The following is a 19032-nucleotide window of genomic DNA, read 5'->3' on the forward strand; positions in this document are numbered from 1 at the left end:
GAGACTCGAGGCTTGCTGAACTTCATAGTTAGTGATTCTGGAATCTCCCCTTTCCCATCCCAAGGTCCGAGGCCTCCATCAAACCTGTCTAGGAGTAGTCAGAGCCAGATTGTAAGCCCTGATGAATAGCTTAGCAAGGGGGAATGCTGCCTGAATTCATATAAGACACATTTGTACCAGAAAGTCACCTTGTTACGTTATAAAGAGAGTTGTATGTGTCACCCAGAGTGTATGTCAGCTGTGATTCATGTTGGTGAATGGAGGTGATCAGGTAGATCAATAGGGACAATTTCTGTACAGATTTGAAGGCCAGGTAAAAGGATAGAATTGATCTGCTGGGAAGAGGGAGATGTTATGTAGGCCTTTTGGAAGGCACTGTACCATGTTTCCAGTAGCTCTGGTGTCATTCATAGCTTCCTGTATCTCAGGTCCTTATCTTTAAAATGGTAATATTCGTTTTGGACATTATGAGGCTTTAATGAGTTATAATACATTTAACCCAATACTTAGAGCAGTATCTGGCATGTGAATTCTTTGAATGTCAAATCTAAGCTTGTTTTATGATTTCTCTAATTTAAAAAAAATTTATTTAGAAAATTAACTTTTTTTTATTTTATTAAATTTATTTATTATTATTATTTTTATTTATTCATTTTTAGAAAGGACAGATAGAGGGAGAGAGAGAGACAGAGAGAGAGAGAGAGAAGGGGGGAGGAGCTGGAAGCATCAACTCCCATATGTGCCTTGACCAGGCAAGCCCAGGGTTTCGAACCAGCGACCTCAGCATTTCCAGGTCGATGTTTTATCCACTGCGCCACCACAGGTCAGGCCTATTTTATTAAATTTAATGCAGTGACATTGATAAATCAGGGTACATACGTTGAGAGAAAACATCTCTAGATTATTTTGACATTTGATTGTGCTGTATACCCCTCTCCCAAAGTCAAATTGTCTTCTGTCACCTTCTATCTGGTTTTCTTTGTGCCCCTCCCCTCCCTACCCCCTCTCTCTCCTTCCTCGCCCCCTCCTCCCTCCCCCCACATTCTTGTTCTTGTTCATGTCTCTGAGTCTCATTTTTATGTCCCATCTATATATGGATTAATATAGTTCTTAGTTTTTTCTGATTTACTTATTTCACTCCGTATAATGTTATCAAGGTCCAGCGATGTTATTGTAAATGATCCGATGTCATCATTTCTTATGGCTGAGTAGTATTCCATAGTATATATGTACCAAAGCTTTTTAATCCACTCGTCCTCTGACGGACACTTGGGCTGTTTCCAGATCTTCGCTATTGTGAACAATGCTGCCACAAACATGGGGGTGCATTTCTCCGTTTGGAGCCGTTCTATGGTGTTCTTGGGGTATATTCCTAAAAGTGGGATAGCTGGGTCAAAAGGCAGTTTGATTTTCAGTTTTTTGAGGAATCTCCATACTGTTTTCCACAGTGGCTGCACCAGTCTGTATTCCCACCAGCAGTGCAGGAGGGTTCCCTTTTCTCCACATCCTCGCCAGCACTTATTCTGTGTTGTTTTATTGATGAGTGCCATTCTGGCTGGTGTGAGGTGACATCTCATTGTGGTTTTAATTTGCATTTCTCTAATGATTAGTGATGTTGAGCATTTTTTCATATGCCTATTGACCATCTGTATGTCCTCTTTGGAGAAGTGTCTATTCATTTCTTTTTCCCATTTTTTGATTGGATGTTTGTCTTCCTGGTGTTGAGATTTACAAGTTCTTTATAAATTTTTGGTTATTAATCCCTTATCAGACGTATTGTCAAATATGTTCTCCCATTGTGTAGTTTGTCTTTTTATTCTGTTCTAAATTGTCTTTAGCTGTGCAACAGCTTTTTCGTTTGATGTAGTCCCATTTGTTTATCCTGTCTTTTATTTCACTTCCCTGTGGAGATAAATCAGCAAATATATTGCTCCGAGAGATGTCGGAGAGCTTACTGCCTATGTTTTCTTCTAAGATGCTTATAGTTTCACGGCCTACATTTAAGTCTTTTATCCATTTTGAGTTTATTTTTGTGAGTGGTGTAAGCTGGTGATCTAGTTTATTTTTTTTGCAGGTAGCTGTCCAATTTTCCCAACACCATTTGTTAAAGAGGCTCTCTTTACTCCATTGTATTTCCTTACCTCCTTTGTCAAATATCAGTTGTCTATAGAGCTGTGGGTTTATTTCTGGGTTCTCTGTTCTGTTCCATTGATCTATATGCCTGTTCTTATGCCAGTACCAGGATGTTTTGAGTACAGTGGCCTTGTAGTATAACTTGATATCAGGAAGTGTGATACCTCCCACTTTATTCTTCTTTTTTAAGATTGCTGAGGCTATTCGTGTTCTTTTTTGGTTCCATATAAATTTTTGGAATATGTGATCTATATCTTTGAAGTATGTCATTGGTATTTTAATCAGTATTGCATTGAATTTATAGATTGCTGTGGGTAATATAGACATTTTAATGATGTTTATTCTTCCTAATCATGGGCACGGTATATGCTTCCACTTGTTTGTATCGTCCTTGATTTCTTTTATCAATGCTTTGTAATTTTCCGAGTACAAGTCTTTAGTCTCCTTGGTTAAGTTGACTCCTAGGTACTTTATTTTTTTGGTTGTAGTAGTGAAGGGGATTGTTTCCTTAATTTCTCTTTCTGACTGTTCATTGTTGGCGTATAAAAATGCTTCTGATTTCTGAGTATTGATTTTATATCCTGCCACTTTGCTGAATTCATTTATCAGGTCCAATAGTTTTTTGACTGAGACTTTAGGGTTTTCTATATACAATATCACATCATCTGCAAATAATGATAGTTTTACTTTTTCTTTTCCAACTTGAATGCCTTTTATTTATTCGTCTTGTCTGATTGCTGTGGCTAGGACTTCCAGGACTATGTTAAATAGGAGAGGTGAAAGGGGGCACCCCTGCCTTGTTCCTGATCTTAAGGGCATTGCTTTTAATTTTTTCCCATTGGGTATGATGTTGGCTGTGGGTTTCTTATAGATGGCTTTTATCATGTTGAGGTATGTTCCCTATATTCCCACTTTGCTGAGAGTTTTGATCATGAATGGGTGCTGGATTTTATCAAATGCTTTTTCTGCATCTATTGAAATTATCATATAGTTTTTCTCCTTCTTTTTGTTTATGTGATGAATCACATTGATTAATTTACGAATATTGTACCAGCCTTGCCTCCCCAGAATAAATCCCACTTGATCATGGTGTATGATTTTTTTCCATATATTGTTGGATCCGGTTTGCTAATATTTTGTTGAGGATTTTAGCATCTATATTCATCAGAGATATTGGCCTATCATTTTCTTTCTTTGTGTTGTCTTTGCCTGGTTTTAGAATCAGAATTATGCTCACCTCATAAAAGGAGCTTGGAAGTCTTCCTTCCTCTCGAATTTTTTGAAATAGTTTGAGAAGGATAGGAGTTAGTTCTTCTTTGAATATTTGGTAGAATTCAGTTGTGAAGCCATCAGGCCCCGGACTTTTCTTTGTTGGGAGTTTTCTGATAACTGTTTTCGATCTCATTTGGTGTAATCGGTCTGTTTAGGTTTTCTGATTCTTCCAGATTGATTTTTGGAAGATTGTATGTTTCAAGAATTTTGTCCATTTCATCTAGGTTGTCTAGTTTTTTGCATACAGTTCTTCATAGTATTTTCTTACAATATTTTGTATTTCTGTTGTGTCAGTTGTTATTTCTCCACTCTCATTTCTAATTTTATTTGAGTCCTTTCTTTTTCTTGGTGATTCTAGTTAAAGGTTCATCAATCTTGTTTACCTTTTCAAAGAACCAGCTCCTAGTTTCATTGATCCTCTGTATTGTTTTTTTAGCTTCTATGTCATTTATTTCTGCTCTGATCTTTTTTATTTTCTTCCTTCTACTACATTTGGGCTTTACTTGCTGTTCTTTTTCTAATTCTTTTAGATGCAGGGTTAAGTTGTTTATTTGAGCTTTTTCTAGCTCTTAAAGTGTACCTGTAGTGCTATGAACTTCCCTCTCAGTACTGCTTTTGCTGTGTCCCATAAATTTTGAGTTGTTGTATGCTCATTGTCATTCATTTCTAGGAATTTTTTTATTTCTTCTTTGATCTCATTCTTAATCCATTCGTTATTTAACAGCCTGCTATTTAGTTTCCATGTGTTTGAGAATTTTTGAGCTTTTCTGTTGTGGTTCATTTCTAGTTTCATGCTGTTGTGATCGGAGAAAGTGCTTGATATGATTTCAATCTTCTTAAATTTGTTGAGACCGCTTTTGTGCCCTAACATGTGGTCTATCCTAGAGAATGTACCATGAGCATTTGAAAAGAATGTATATTCTGCTGCTTTAGGGTAAAAGGTTCTGAAGATATCTATTAAATCGAGTTGATCTAGTGTGTCCAATAAGTCTGCTGTTTCTTTGTTAATTTTCTTTCTTGAGGATCTATCTAGTGATGTTAGTGGGGTATTGAAATCCCCTACTATTATAGTATTGCTGTTGATATCACCCTTTAAATCCATCAAAGTCTGCTTTATATATTTAGGTGCTCCTATATTAGTTGCATAGATATTTATAATAGTTGTATCTTCCTGTTGGATTACTCCCTTTATCATTATGTAGTGGTCTTCTTTATCTCTTACTATATCCTTTGTTTTAAAGTCCAATTTGTCTGATATAAGTATTGCTACCCCAGCTTTTTTTTCATTTCCATTTGCATGAAATGGTTTTTTCCATCCTTTTACCTTCAATCTATGTGTATCTTTAGTTTTAAGGTGTGTCTCTTGTAGACAGCATATGTACAGGTCCTGTTTTCTTATCCACGCAGCTACCCTATGTCTTTTGATTGGATCATTTAATCTATTTACATTTAAGGTTATTGATATGTAGTTGTTTATTGCCATTTTATTCTTTAAAGCTGTATTCCTTTTTTGCTATATTCTTTTCCCACTTTGATCTGTTTACAACAGGCCCCTTAACATTTCCTGCAGCATTGGTTTGGTTGTAATGAATTCCTTGAGTTGTTTTTTGTCTGGGAAGCTTTTTATTTCTCTTTCGATTTTAAACGATAGCCTTGTTGGATAAAGTAGTCTTGGTTGTAGGTTCTTGTTCTGCATTACTTTGAATATTTCTTGCCATTCCCTTCTGGCCTCAAGTGTTTCTGTTGAGAAGTCGGATGTCATCCTAATGAGGGCTCCTTTGTAGGTGATAGCTTTTTTTTTCTCTTGGCAGCTTTTAATATTTTCTCTTTATCACTTAGCTTTGGTATTTTAATTATGATGTGTCTTGGTGTAGATTTCTTTGGGTTTCTCTTTAATGGAGTCCTCTGTGCTTCTTGTACTTGTGAGAGTTTCTCCTGCATTAATTTAGGGAAGTTTTCAGCTATGATATGATTGAACAAAGTCTCTATCCCTTGTTCTTTTTCTTCTTCTTCAGGAACCCCTATGATGCGGATGTTATTTCTCTTCATGTTGTCACAGAGCTTTCTAAGAGTTTCCTCAGACTATTTCAGTCTCTTTTCTTTTTTCTTCTCTGCTTTCATGCCTTCATTCCAGTTGTCCTCCAACTTGCTGATTCGATCCTCAGCTCTGTCTGTCCTGTTTTTAATTCCTTCCATTGTGGTCTTCATTTCTGATATTGTATTTGTCATCTCCATCTGGTTGGTTTTTATACTTGGTATTTCTTTATTTAGGTGTTCATAATGACCATCCATTGTTGTTCTGAGATCCCTAAGCATCCTTACAATCATTATTTTGAACTCCACACCTGGAAGTTTGATTATTTCCATATTACTCAGTTCATCTCTTGAAGATTTCTCTTGTGGTTTCATTTGGATTGCACTTTTTTGTCTTCTTATTGTCTGTTTTTGGGTGTTTTGTTCGTAGAGTTGGTTGAGTCTAGGCTTGGTGTTGTCTGCCTCCAGTTTTCAGTTGTGTTATTTCTAGGTCTTCTTGGGTTGGTATCAGCTATTATTTGTAATCCAGTTTCGGATTTGGGCAGCTTTGAAGTCTTGATTTGTTTGTTTTCTTAACAGGTGATAGTCTTGTTTACTGATCTCAGCAGGGAGCTTCCTTGAAACTGTATCCAGGAATGCCATGGGTGTAACCTGAGACTCTGAAGGCCTCTTCCACCAACTAATCTCTCTGGGGGCAGGGTGTTTTCTCAGCTTCAGTAGGGGGAGGTATATCTCAGATCTCCATGGAGACCTGGGTTACTGCCCCTCCTCCCCACTTCTTGTTTTCAGCTGTGTCTTGTTGCACTGATTGGAGCTAGAGAGATGTCTGGAGATCTCTGATCCGGAAGCAATTCAGTACTGTTTTGTGGGGAAGGATCAGTCCCTCCCCCAGCTATGGCTGCCTCCAGTACAGATGAGTCAGCTTTTTTTTAGATCATCTCCTACATTCCTTAGCCCCTCACAGTCTGTCTCTCTCTCTTTCCTTTCCACTTGGGAGATAAGCTGGTCTTTTCAACACACCTCACTCCCTGGTCGCCAGGCAAGTGGCTGTGAAGAGTATTTTCTGCTCTTTTCCCTGGGGTGAGATTTTCCCTCTGGGCTCTCAGCCTCATCCCCCCTCCATTCCTGTAAGCAGGGAGATTCAGGTGCTCCCTACCAGGTTTGTTGTGGCTTCTTCTTTGCTCCTTGGTTTTTGAGAGCTGTTCTTGTAGTCCAGAGTTGGTTTTTCATGCTGATTTTTCCTAAATTGATTTGTATTCCAGTTTGGTGGTGAGACCTGGGTGTCTTTGTTTCCGCCTACTCCGCTGCCATCTTCAGGTCTCCTAGAAAATTAACTTTTAACAAGGTGACATTGATCAATAAAAGTACATAGGTTTCAGGTGAATATTACTATAGCATTAAAACTGTTGACTATGTTGTATACCCATCACCCAAAGTCAAATCATTTTTTATCACCTTATATTTATCCCTCTTTACACCCTTCCCCCCACTCCTTTCCCCCTATTTCTCTAATTTTTTGTGTCCATATTGGGACTGTAGCTCTTTATTGATTGATATGGCTACAGGTACTTGTTTAGTGCTAATTACTGAATTCTGAACCGGAGTGGGGTTAAAGAAAAGGGTTTTTCTTTGGGGCTAAACCCTAGTGTAAATGTCTATCATGATCATCTGGGATGTATGTATACTAGAACTAACTTAAGGCAGTTTTATGAATTGGCTTGAGGTTTGGGGTAGAGTATTCAGGGACATATGTTATACATGAATATAACATCATAGACAGTTCAGAGGACAGCAGTGAAAATTACTCAGAATCTTTCTCACCTAATAAAACTTTTTTGGGGGGTTATTTTTATGCAGCGCTTTTCCTTGGGTCTTTTTTAGAGCTATAATATATGTCACTGCAGCACACTGAGCACTTTGGTGTAACATCATTCCTGTGTTTACCCCTCTGAGTAACTCTTTTTTTCAGTAGTAATTGTAGTCAGAAATGTAAACTTTTATGTTTTTTTCCCAGTATTGTTACAGCAGAAGTATTTTTCCATGTTGCTTTTGGCTATGATATGCATTATTTTAAAATCATCAATAATATTCCTGTTGAATGGATTTTTCTAATATTTACATGTCACTTTGGCCCTGAGTTTGCAATTATAAGTAATTCTGGAAGGTGCATTTTTAAATGGGTTATCTCTCATTTTTCTGTATTTGAAGTTTTTTCTTAAGGATAGATCCTCTGGAATAAAAAAAAAGTCAATCTTTTATGCAAAATTGGTTTAACAAGACTTTTGCCAGAGTATACTGTCAGACTGAACTCAGTTTTAAATCTTCTCTTTGCTGTAAATAACTTGTGGGACCACCGGACAACAAGTGCCCTTGACTTGCATAAGAATCCCTCCTTGAAAAACAAAGTTGGGTTTTGTTCCAAGCACTCTGGACTAGAAATCTGTAAACCTGGGTTTTCATTTTGACCCTACACTAGGAAATTTTGTGAATTTGGGCACAATACTTCACCTTTCTCATCTATAAAATGAAAATATAGATGAATTTTTGAGTGCCTTTGTACTTCCAGGGTTCTGATTCTAATATTTCTATGTGAGGTTTGGGTATGTAGGAATGTGTTGGAGACCTAAGACGATCCTGACAGCGTGCAGGCTGACAGCTCAGTGAAGGAGCAGCTTTTAAGAACTGGCTACCTTGCATGCTCATTGCCTTTTTCTTTTTCTGTAGCATTGAGAAGTTCTGTGCAGAAGGTATCCCGCTGCTGGGAATTCTGGTCCAGTCAAGGCATTTGAGAACAGTGGTCCATGTCCTGGATAAGATTCTGCCTTTGTTCTACCCTTGCCAGTATTACCTTCTGAAGAATGAGCAGTAAGTAGGGAATAGCTCAGCCGGTGCAAATGACTCGTCTCTGTTTTCTGTGTGCTGCCACCTTCCATACATGGGTGAGCAAAGCAGGCTGGGCATCTTCTTCAGAAACGTAGGAAGCTGTCACATCCTCAGGATGCAGTTACTAGTTTGAAGGACCTTGAAGGAAAACAACGGTGCTATGAGAGAGGGTAATGGCCTTAATGCATTTTAGGTGTAGAGGTGTCAGGAAGTGTTCTCAGAGGAAGAGACACTGCAGAAGGGGCATGAGGGATGAGTAGGGTTTGCCAGGTTGGGTGCAGGAGTGTTTGGGGCAGAAAACCCAGCAGAAGCAAAGGCCCTGTGAGAGATGGGTGCCCAGTACCCAGAACTGAAGATGCTGCCATGACTTCTTTGTGGGGTATCCCTCAAAGTGCCCTGTACCCACCTGTGTGCAGTAGACACCCGAGAAAAGATTTCAGAATGGTTTTATAAATGTCTCTGCTTTTGTTAGTGGAAGTGGGGAGTTGGAGAGGGGATACAGGAGCGCTTCTGGGTGCTTTTCCTCAGACACTCCTTAATTTGCACCTGTTTGTCTGTCGTGGGTCTGTTTGCTACACTTCTCCATGTAGATAGAATTCCTTTTAACCTGCATGAACTTGGAAAACTTTATTCTTCTGAAATTCCTGAAGATTTATCAGAATTCTAAGTAGAGCTTTGGTTTAAAACTGGGACCACTTTCATACTTTCTATCTTCTCATAAATAATCAGTGGAAATTCTGTTGACTTTGATTGGAAGATAAAGTGTGTCATCCTGTGTGTTGGCAGGTTTTTGTCACACCTCCTTCTCTTCCTACACTTGGACACTGGCGTCCCCCAGGGTGTCACGCAGCAAGTCACCCACAAGGTGGCACAGCATCTGACCGGAGCCAGCCATGGGGACAACGTGAAGCTTCTCAACAGTATGATCCAGGTTAGGGCCTAATAAGCCCCGCAGTACACCCTTGCCCACTTCCTGGTCCGAGACCGCTGTGGCTAGGACACCTACACAGTCATTTCAGAGCACTTGGCAAGAAAGTCAGCAGATTTGGGTTTTGGCATGGAGGTAGATAATATTTTGTTAGTGTTTTAAAAATGGAAGGTTGGTTACCTTTCGCCTCACCTGAACCTTTTCTCCGTAGGCACACATATCTGTAAGCACTCAGCCCAATGAAGTGGGCCCCACGGCCGTATTGGAGTTCTGGGTTCAGGCTCTAATCAGCCAGCATCTTTGGTACCGAGAACAACCCATCCTCTTCCTTATGGACCACTTGTGTAAAACAGCTTTTCAGCTGATGCAGGAGGACTGTGTGCAGAAATTACTCTACCAGCAACATAAGGTAAACCTGTTAGAGCATTTATTTCTCAGTCATCAGCTAGACATTAGCCCTCTAAGAAGCTTCCCCTCAAAACACCATCCTCGACTCGACTCTTACGGCCACTGAGTAAGCTGTGTGTGTGTGTGTGTGTGTGTGTGTGTGTGTCAGATGGAGAGAGGGACAAATAGGGATAGACAAACAGGAAGAGAGATGAGAAGCATCAATTCTTTGTTGTGGCACCTTAGTTGTTCATTGATTGCTTTCTCATATGTGCCTTGACTGTGGGCCTTCAGCAGACCAAGTAACCCCTTGCTCAAGCCAGTGACCTTGGGCTTAAGCTGGTGAGCTGTGCTCAAACCTGATGAGCCTGCACTCAAGCTGGTGACCTCAGGGTCTCAAACCTGGGTCCTCCGCATCCCAGTGCGACGCTCCCAGTGCGACGCTCTATCCACTGCGCCACCGCCTGGTCAGGCTGAGTAAGCTTTTTTTAAAGCTTGCATTAATGGTGTCTTATCTTAGTAGCCATAGTCCATTAGCTCAGATCCCATAAAGCCAAAGGAATCCCCCACCCACTTACATTTGGCTGTAATACACTGCCTGGGGTCTGTTGCTGCTGGCGGACCAATTAATTATTAAAATCTGTGTCTTACCAGAGTCTTCCATTGTAGTAAAATAATTGCTAAAATTCCTGAAAAGATCATTGATAAGTTCTTTTTAAATCCTCCTCTCTGCTCCACATCCCGTCCCTGTGTAGAATGCTTTGGGTTACCACTGTGACCGGAGTCTGCTCTCATCCTTGGTGAGCTGGATTGTGGCAGGCAACATCACGCCTTCCTTTGTGGAGGGCCTGGCCACGCCCACTCAGGTAGGAACCCTCACAGGACCATTTGTTATCTCAGTGAACTTTAATATTGATACCATCCTTACTAGTCCATTTTTAATAGCCTGGCACAACTGGCATTTATTTAGCACTCACTGGGAGAATTCTTTTTCAGTTCACCCTCTGCTGAGCTTGCACTGTTGCTATTTCTGTTTCACGGAGGGGTTAGCTGTGTTTCATGGCATTAGTGGCTGGCTCGGGTTCAGATAGCTCGTGATCAGACCCGGTCTGCCTCACTGCACAGCCTGCCCGGGCCCATAGCAGAGCGGCAAAGAGGAGACAGTAGAGCCAGAGGGTTCTGCCATGTGCTAGCACTGTGCCTCTGGCAGCTTGCTTACCTCTTTGTCCTCAGTTTCCTCAACTGGCAAAAGGAAATCATGATTGCAGCAACATGTAAAGCATTAGAGTAGTGCTTAGCGTATAGTGCTCACTGGGTGTTGGCTATTACTGTTGTCATTATTACCCCCTCTCAGACTTCATGTTGAATTACATCAATTTTATAACTTAAACCAGCATTAACACATTTCAACCTCCTGTCCTAGTCTATCTCCTGCTTATGCCTCTTGTGATCTAACTGAAGTCAACTCCTTGCTGTACACCTCCTAGCTGATTCTCTTACCAGGCATGCCTTCCCCTCTGTCTCTGCTGAGAGCCTCCCCTGATATCCCTGCCTCCCTGCCTCCCTGCCCTACCCTCCCTCCTCTGGCTTCCCATTGCACTTCACCCCGAATCAGCAGTCGCTACTTCTTACTTCACATTTTGGTTGCTTATATGTTAGTCTTGTCTCCTAACAGATGGAAAACTTCTTTAGGGCAGAGCTTGTGTCTGGCCCTCTTTCCCATCCCCCGTGCATACAGAAACTGCCCATTAAATATTGTTGAGCAAACAAACATCTTCATTTACTAAAGGAATTTAACTTTTTTCAGAGATCTATTTTATCTGAATTTATTATCTGTGATAAGAATACAGATATGAAAACTTAATTTTAGAAACCCTAAATAGTTGTTGATTGAGATCTGTGATAGAAAAGGTGGGTGGGTGTGGAATGTCAGGCTCTATTTTGTTTGTCCCAGTGAGCTGCTGCCTCCACTCACCGTCACCTGCTGTCATTGTAGGTCTGGTTTGCATGGGCAGTCCTGAACATGGAGTCCATCTTTGAAGAAGATTCTCAGCTCCGGAGAGTTGTTGAAGGGGAATTGGTTATAAACCCTTCTCTCACTCCTGACCAAGCTCTGAAGGTGCAAATAGCGGTTCTGCCTTTGAGTGGGAGCAGGCGGTTTCTACTCTGACCCCGATGGGCACACTTGCAGCTTTTGAGCGCCTATGTTTTCTTTTGTTATGAATGTTAGGAAAGCACATAACCAAACCAGTGCTGCAAATGGTATCCTTGAAGCATGTATACTTCCTTTCCAGGGTTCCTTTAACACCGAGCTCCCAACCTAATCACTGAAGGCCATGTTCAGTGCCTTTGTTTTAAAGCAATTTCCAGTGTGTCCCATGTGCATCAGAGTCCCTGGAGAGCTTGTGAAAGGTCAGATTCTTGGACCCCTGACTTCTGAGAGGTTCTGAGTTTCTGAGTCTTGAGTGGGACCAGGAATTTATTTTTAAAAAGCTCCCTAGCTGATCCTAAGGCTTACCAAAGTGTGGGAAAGACTGGAGTGAGGCTTTAGGAATACAGACCTCTTCTTTTTTTTTTTTTTTTTTTTTTTTTGTATTTTTCTGAAGCTGGAAACGGGGAGAGACAGTCAGACAGACTCCTGCATGCGCCCGACCAGGATCCACCCGGCACGCCCACCAGGGGCAACGCTCTGCCCACCAGGGGGCGATGCTCTGCCCCTCCGGGGCGTCGCTCTGCTGCGACCAGAGCCACTCTAGCGCCTGGGGCAGAGGCCAAGGAGCCATCCCCAGCGCCCAGGCCATCTTTGCTCCAATGGAGCCTTGGCTGCAGGAGGGGAAGAGAGAGACAGAGGAAGAAGGGGGGGAGGTGGAGAAGCAAATAGGCACTTCTCCTATGTGCCCTGGCCGGGAATCGAAGCCGGTTCCCCCGCACGCCAGGCCGACGCTCTACCGCTGAGCCAACTGGCCAGGGCCTAAAGACCTCCTCTTTTAGGGCCCTGTAGTGGAGACTTTGCTTTGGGGTTCCAGAGCCTGTCAAGGAGTTTATCGCTCTCAAAAGTCCTTTTAAAAATCTAAAATTTGAAGAGGTTGATAAAGTTTGATAGTAAACTTTACTTTTGACTTTCATATCCTCTTTCTACATTGTAGTGTTTTACATGCAAAGGATATAAAGGCATGTCAAGGCCTGGACATGAAATTAGACATGGTGACTGTTAAGATCCTTTCCAGTTCTGAGGTCTGTGAAATGTTATGACAGAAGAAAACAACCCCTTATCTCTTGTTAACAAGGAGGTTCAAGTGTTAGCTAGTGGGTCGGAGAAGTGCATTTTGGATCATTTGGAAAGAACAGACTTTGCAACTGTGTTCATTTTAAGGTTGCTCCAGCTCCTCCTCTTTTGTAGAAAGCCCAGGCCCAGCTGAAGCTCCCCATCGTCCCATCTCTGCAGAGGCTGCTGATTTATCGTTGGGCCCACCAGGCCCTCGTCACGCCTTCTGACCACCCCCTTCTGCCGCTCATCTGGCAGAAGTTCTTCCTCCTGTACCTCTCCCGCCCAGGGCCACAGTACGGGTAGGTAGCCGCAGTGGCGGTGTTCTGGGGCTCCTTCCTGCCTCAGCTCTGCTCTGCTGCAGCATTCTCCCGCTGGGGCTGGTGGCTTAGAGTCGTTCCCTGGCTAGGAGTTGCCCTCCCTTCCTGTTGCACATTTATTTGACTAGACCTTTTTTGAGTTTCGGGTGTCTTCAGGGTGACAGCTCTCTCGTACCACCCCCCAATCCCAACATGGTGAAGACAACTCCCTGGAACCTGAGAGGGTTTAGCATAGAACCTCTAGAGACGCAGAGAGAGAGAAACTGCCCCAAACAGGCTGTCTGTGTGACCATGATGGGCTTGTTCAAGGAGATTTGTGTTGCATCGTGCAGGTGGACCAGACCAGGCTGTGTCTGGCAGCCCTTGGGCTGTCCCTGGAGGCACCTAACATTTCCACTGGACAGGAAGGGACACTTGCAGCTGGAACCGTCCCTGTTACCGACAATTCATCTCTAGCTCCAGCTCCATTCCTAGCTCCCTTCTCACTCCCTTAACTCACTCCTTTAAACAGAAATGTTAATCCTTTGAAACGTGTTTCCTGCCAGATTGCAAGTTCTTCAAGAGCAGAGACTATTTTTAATCTATTCTGTACCTCTAAGTGGTGATAATATCTTTAAATTGCAAAGCATTTAACTTTTCCCCTCAAAACTATTTTCATATATGCCATCTTGTTGGAGCCCCATAGTGAGTGTTATGGTAGAAGCAGTATGGATTAATTTAATGCAGTATATATTGTGACTTTGTGTCACATAGGAAGAACATCTTGTGTTGATCTTGTTGTGATATGTGCTTTATTTTATCAGGTTACCCATAGATGGTTGTATGGGAAGGAGATTTTTCCAAAGCCCTGCTCATATCAGTTTGCTGAAAGAAATGAAGAGGCGCTTGACTGAGGGGGCTGATTTCCACCACGCTGCGAGCAAGGCTCTGCGCGTTCCAGCAGAGGGCAGCGAAGGGCCAGCAGCCAGCCAGGCTGGCACACCTGGCTACCTGACTTCCCCAGAGCTGCACACGGAGCTCGTGAGGTGAAGCGCGGGTGTTTAGCTATTTACCTTGCTGTTTGCAGCGCCAGTGCTGGGCTGGGACCGTGATCCATGTTATAAACTGCTAGATGTTATTCTCCTCTTAGATCAACCATCGAAGGCAGTTTTTACTATAGGTTTACATTTTGTAGGTTTTCTCTTCTATGTTTCTTGTGGGAAGTGAGTCGGCAATTTGGATATACCTCCTTAGATAAGCACCTGGAGTCTGAGTGGAAGATCTTAAAAAAGTGTCCTTTTTTATGTAAAAACAGAAACAAACCTGAACAGTTGGTGTAGCTGATAAACAACTAGTGAAGCCTGCTAGGATAGTTTTTAAAAGAAACAAAGGAGCCTGGCCGAGGTCTTTAAGTGGGAGGTCACAGACCCTCCCAGTGGGGGGAGGGGGGTTTCAGGATTCACCTGGGTTTCCTCATCTGGTAATCTCCCAAAACTACTTCTAAAATCGGGCACAATAATGGCATCCCACGAAGGTTAAGAACTTTGAAATAAGTTTGGGTACCTTTCACATTTTTCTTCACCTTTCGTTTATCAGTTTGCCATAAGTAAGACTTGATAAAAATGTCTCTTCATAATTAATCCTGAATACAAAATGTCTTGGTGTGGACACCCACTGTTTCGAGACAGTAATGAAGCTTCGGGCTTGACCTCAGAGCTCTTTGGGTCATCTCAGCCTCCAGATGGGTTCTCCCCTTGTCTTACTTGCTTGAAGGAAAACTTATTTTTAACCAGGCTTAACCCACGGGAAGACTTTGTCTTTGAACATTTAGATCGGCCACGAAAGTCCATGCTGTTCCCTTTCACCTCCCAATCCCCCTTGCTTTGGTGCGTTGATGGAGCATCCATCTAATAGAATCAGGAGCTGGATGAGAGATCTGTACCAGCCTGATCCCTCTAAGAGCTTCAAACCCTTGTCCCTGTCCCTGTCCCTGTTCCTACAGACTCCCTGAAGGGCAAGGAGGTACTTTTCCACTTCACTGAGCAAAGCCAAGTCACGCCACCTCCACCCCGTTCCCCACCCAGTCGTTTGTGTGCTGGGGACTCTGGTACCTTTTACTGCAGACAGCTGCTTCAAATACCAGTGATTTTAGCTCAATGGACTGCATTCCCTGTAAAAACAAAACAAAATAAAAACAAAGGACACATCATTAAATTGTTTTTCAAGTTTTTACTGGAAAACTGAGATGTTTCCCCCCTCTTTTTAGCTCAGCTTTGTTTTATTTCTTTGTAATGGGAACAGGGTTCTATTTGTGACTCCTTGTGGCAGGAGATGTCATTGAGCCTAAAGCCAGCAGGCTCTGCCAATGCATATGTTGAAAATGGCTTTTACTGTTTTCTCTGAAAGACAGGAAGTTATTTATTTGAATGTTATTTAAACTTTTCAGAGCACCAAGGCTCACTGTGACTGGATTGCTCAGGAAAGAATAGTTTCAAATTTATTTCCTAGGTTTGTGATAGAATCACCTTCTAGTTGTGTTTTTTGTTTGTTTACTGTCTTTAATTCTACTTTAATAATAGCGTTCACAGAAGCGCTTTCTTCACACCTTTTGATTTAGTGGTTACTGAATTGTTATCTGTGACCTGTATTCTCCCCTACGGGAGGGTGGTGGTTGTTGGAAATATTTTCTCTATTAAGTGCTTTGTTTACTTTTATGGTGTGCCATTGTTTCTAGAAATGTAAGAAGCTTCTTTTGTCTGCACATCTTTTTATATTTTATGTAATTATGTTTTTTTTTCTTTCTTTAGGCTCTTCAACGTATATATATTATGGCTAGAAGATGAGAATTTTCAAAAAGGAGATACCTATATCCCTTCTCTACCAAAGCATTATGACATCCACAGGCTAGCCAAAGTGATGCAGAGTCAGCAGGTGAGACTATGGCGGTGTCTCTCTCAGCGTGTCTGACTGTGCTTTAAATCAGTCACATTCATAATCGAAGGGTAAAACCACTTAGCGATATGGAAATGGCGTGCTTGAATGGTCGTTGTTGTTATGGATTTTGTCAGTATGTAAGTGATTGTATTAAAGGGATACTCCATTTTGAATCTCTGGCCCCACTGTGACCTCACCTGAAGGCTTGAAACTCAGTCTAGGACTTTCTACAATCTCATAAAAGAGCCTTCCTCGAACTGTTTGTATTCTTTCTTATTTTAAAGTGTTAAAAGCTGAACACTTTGAAGCTACCATTTCTACTCCCATAGAAAGCACAGTGTAAGAATGTATTTGGATCCATACGTTGTATATGAGGTTATTGCGTGGGATGGCAGGAGCTCACCTTTGTGTGGCTTTGGAGAGTCATCTGAATGCTGGAGAACTTGGAATGGACCACCCTGTGTTCAGATTTACTGGTTCACTTAATAGCTAAAGATACACTTTTATATGTGACTATATCGGTGGAAGTTAAAGTCCTGTGGTTTCATTCTAGGATCTGTGGATGGAATACTTGAACATGGAGCGCATCCATTATGAGTTTCAGGAAACCATTGGCTTGTGGACGCAGGCCAAGCTTGAGTCCCATTCCATACCCTGTAGTTTGTCAGTGCAGCTGGACTTCACTGATCCTTTTTTGGGTGAGTCACACGAGCATCAGCCCCTTTGAATGAATGAATGAATGAATGAATGAATGAATGAATGAATGAGTGAGTGAATCAGAACACTGAGGGTTAATGTGTACACAGTGTATTCCTTCGGTAAGAATGGCTTTTTGGCAGCTCATAGTTAACTTCTCCATCACATAGGATTAGGTTAGGCTATGAGAGAGAGAAAATTCTAAACTAGTAGTAGCTTAAATAAGATAGAGATTTATTTCATTTTTCTCTTGTAAAAAGAGTCTGGCGGTAGGCATTTCAGAGCAGGAGCTTCATGACCTACAGGCCCTCAAGACGTGCTCCTTCTATCTGGCTGCTCCACTGTTTTTACACGTGACACCCATTTACGGTCCAAAATGGGTGGCTGCTTAAGCTTATGGTGACATTCACATCCCACTCAGCAGGAAGAGGGATCTCCCTCTTTAAGGACTCTTTTAAGAAGCTGCTTACAGACTATCCAGTTACATCTCATGGGCCCAAACTGAGACACTTGACTCTGCCTACCTGAACAGGAGACTGGAGAGGGACTATTTCTGTGGTTCATTTTCTCTGTGCTGCTTTAAAAAGACATTTTAATTAATAGCAGTGTGTGAAGTGCAACTTTAAATTCCATTATTTTGAATTTGCAGTTTTAAAATTCAGAAGTCTTTTTCCTTTATAAACTTTTTGCCTACATCTAGACGCTTACCTAACATACCACAACTGCATCATAATCCCCAAGTTTCAGAGTTGGTGGTTTTTCACAGTGCATTTTTCTAGAGAATAAGTTTATAAATTATCAGTTAGTTTTCGATGCCAGGCAACAAAAACTCATTTAACCTAGAAAGTTGATGACATATCTTACAACAAAAATAACATAAAACAATGTTTAGGGTTATTTACTAGTTTAATTACTGAATATATTTTTAAAATGTAGGACATATAATAAAAGTCAATATAATTATTGAACAAAATATAATATACAGTGTAATAGAGCACTGAAGTGATTCAGGGAAAGGCAAAAATACCTTCGTGTTCAGCTCTGCCACCGAACAGCTAGTTAGTGGTGTGATCAGAGAAAACTGGGAACTTCTCTCGGCTTTAATCTACTCATCTGTGATATGAAGGTGCTGGACAGTCTCATCTAAGGCTTTGAACATCTTTCTCCCCACTTTTTCCCTTGAATAATAACAGTTTTTCCCCCCTATCTATAAAAATTATATGTGTCCATTGAAAAAGAAAGTTAAACAATATAGGAAATTATATAGGGGAAGGTATAAAAGTGGCCCTCAACCCAGTCATCTGAGTCTGATTTTCTGTTCCTGAAAGTAAGTTAAATGAGAATAAGAAGTCTGTTTGTGAGTCTGGAAGCTGTTGAGCACATCTCAGATGGTCTCCTCCCATCTGTAGTGCTTGCACATCACCTTAACGGCGCCCTGAAAGGCGATTGTGTTCTTTAGAGTGAAGTTAGTATGTAATTTATTAAGGCTCTGTCCCAGTACTTTACATGCATTAATTCAGTCCTCCCAACAACCCTCTGAGGTTTACCCCATTGAGCAGATCATGAAGCTGAGAGGTGTCAGGTGATTAGGTAACGGGCCCAGATCACAGAGCTGGGAAGTGGTCGAGGCTTTGTGCTCCAGAGACCCTGCTCTTCATCACGTATTATCCTGTCTCTGTTTCTGGTGATCAGTACAGGTTGCAGTTTTAAATAAAATTAAGACCTAGATTTTTAAATAACAAGCTTCAGGATTTTCTCCGATCATAACAGGCTTGATGGTGATTACATAAAATGATGGAACTTGTGGTTGTGATTGTTGGGTTAATTTTAGCAGTACTTCATAGGTTATTGTACACTTGGGACATCAACTGCTTTTTCTTTCTTTCTTTTTTTTTTTTTTTTTTTTTTTGTATTTTTCTGAAGCTGGAAACTGGGACACAGTCAGACAGACTCCCACATGCGCCCGACCGGGATCCACCCAGCATGCCCACCAGGGGGCGATGCTCTGCCCATCCGGGGCATCGCTCTGCCGCAATCAGAGCCATTCTAGTGACCGAGGCAGAGGCCACAGAGCCATCCCCAGCACCTGTGCAATCTCTGCTCCAGTGGAGCCTTGGCTGCGGGAGGGGAAGAGAGAGACCGAGAGGAAGGAGAGGGGGAGGGGTGGAGAAGCAGATGGGCGCTTCTCCTGTGTGCCCTGG

The 19032-nt window shown here is 41.8% G+C and overlaps 1 protein-coding gene across 2 annotated transcripts in view; it reads left to right on the forward strand.

The window, feature by feature from the left end:
* Positions 1–19032, forward strand: part of EPG5 (ectopic P-granules 5 autophagy tethering factor) — a 111266-nt gene that overhangs the window by 45238 nt on the left and 46996 nt on the right. For both annotated transcript variants that reach the window (XM_066247450.1, XM_066247451.1), the window contains exons 17-25: positions 8164–8304; positions 9109–9253; positions 9462–9659; positions 10393–10503; positions 11634–11756; positions 13038–13204; positions 14026–14247; positions 16009–16132; positions 16689–16833. In XM_066247450.1, the coding sequence (XP_066103547.1) occupies positions 8164–8304; positions 9109–9253; positions 9462–9659; positions 10393–10503; positions 11634–11756; positions 13038–13204; positions 14026–14247; positions 16009–16132; positions 16689–16833 (1376 nt within the window). The remainder of the gene's footprint in view (positions 1–8163; positions 8305–9108; positions 9254–9461; positions 9660–10392; positions 10504–11633; positions 11757–13037; positions 13205–14025; positions 14248–16008; positions 16133–16688; positions 16834–19032) is intronic.

The sequence above is a fragment of the Saccopteryx bilineata genome, chromosome 11 (genome assembly GCF_036850765.1).
Source record: "Saccopteryx bilineata isolate mSacBil1 chromosome 11, mSacBil1_pri_phased_curated, whole genome shotgun sequence".
Classification (NCBI taxonomy): domain Eukaryota; kingdom Metazoa; phylum Chordata; class Mammalia; order Chiroptera; family Emballonuridae; genus Saccopteryx; species Saccopteryx bilineata.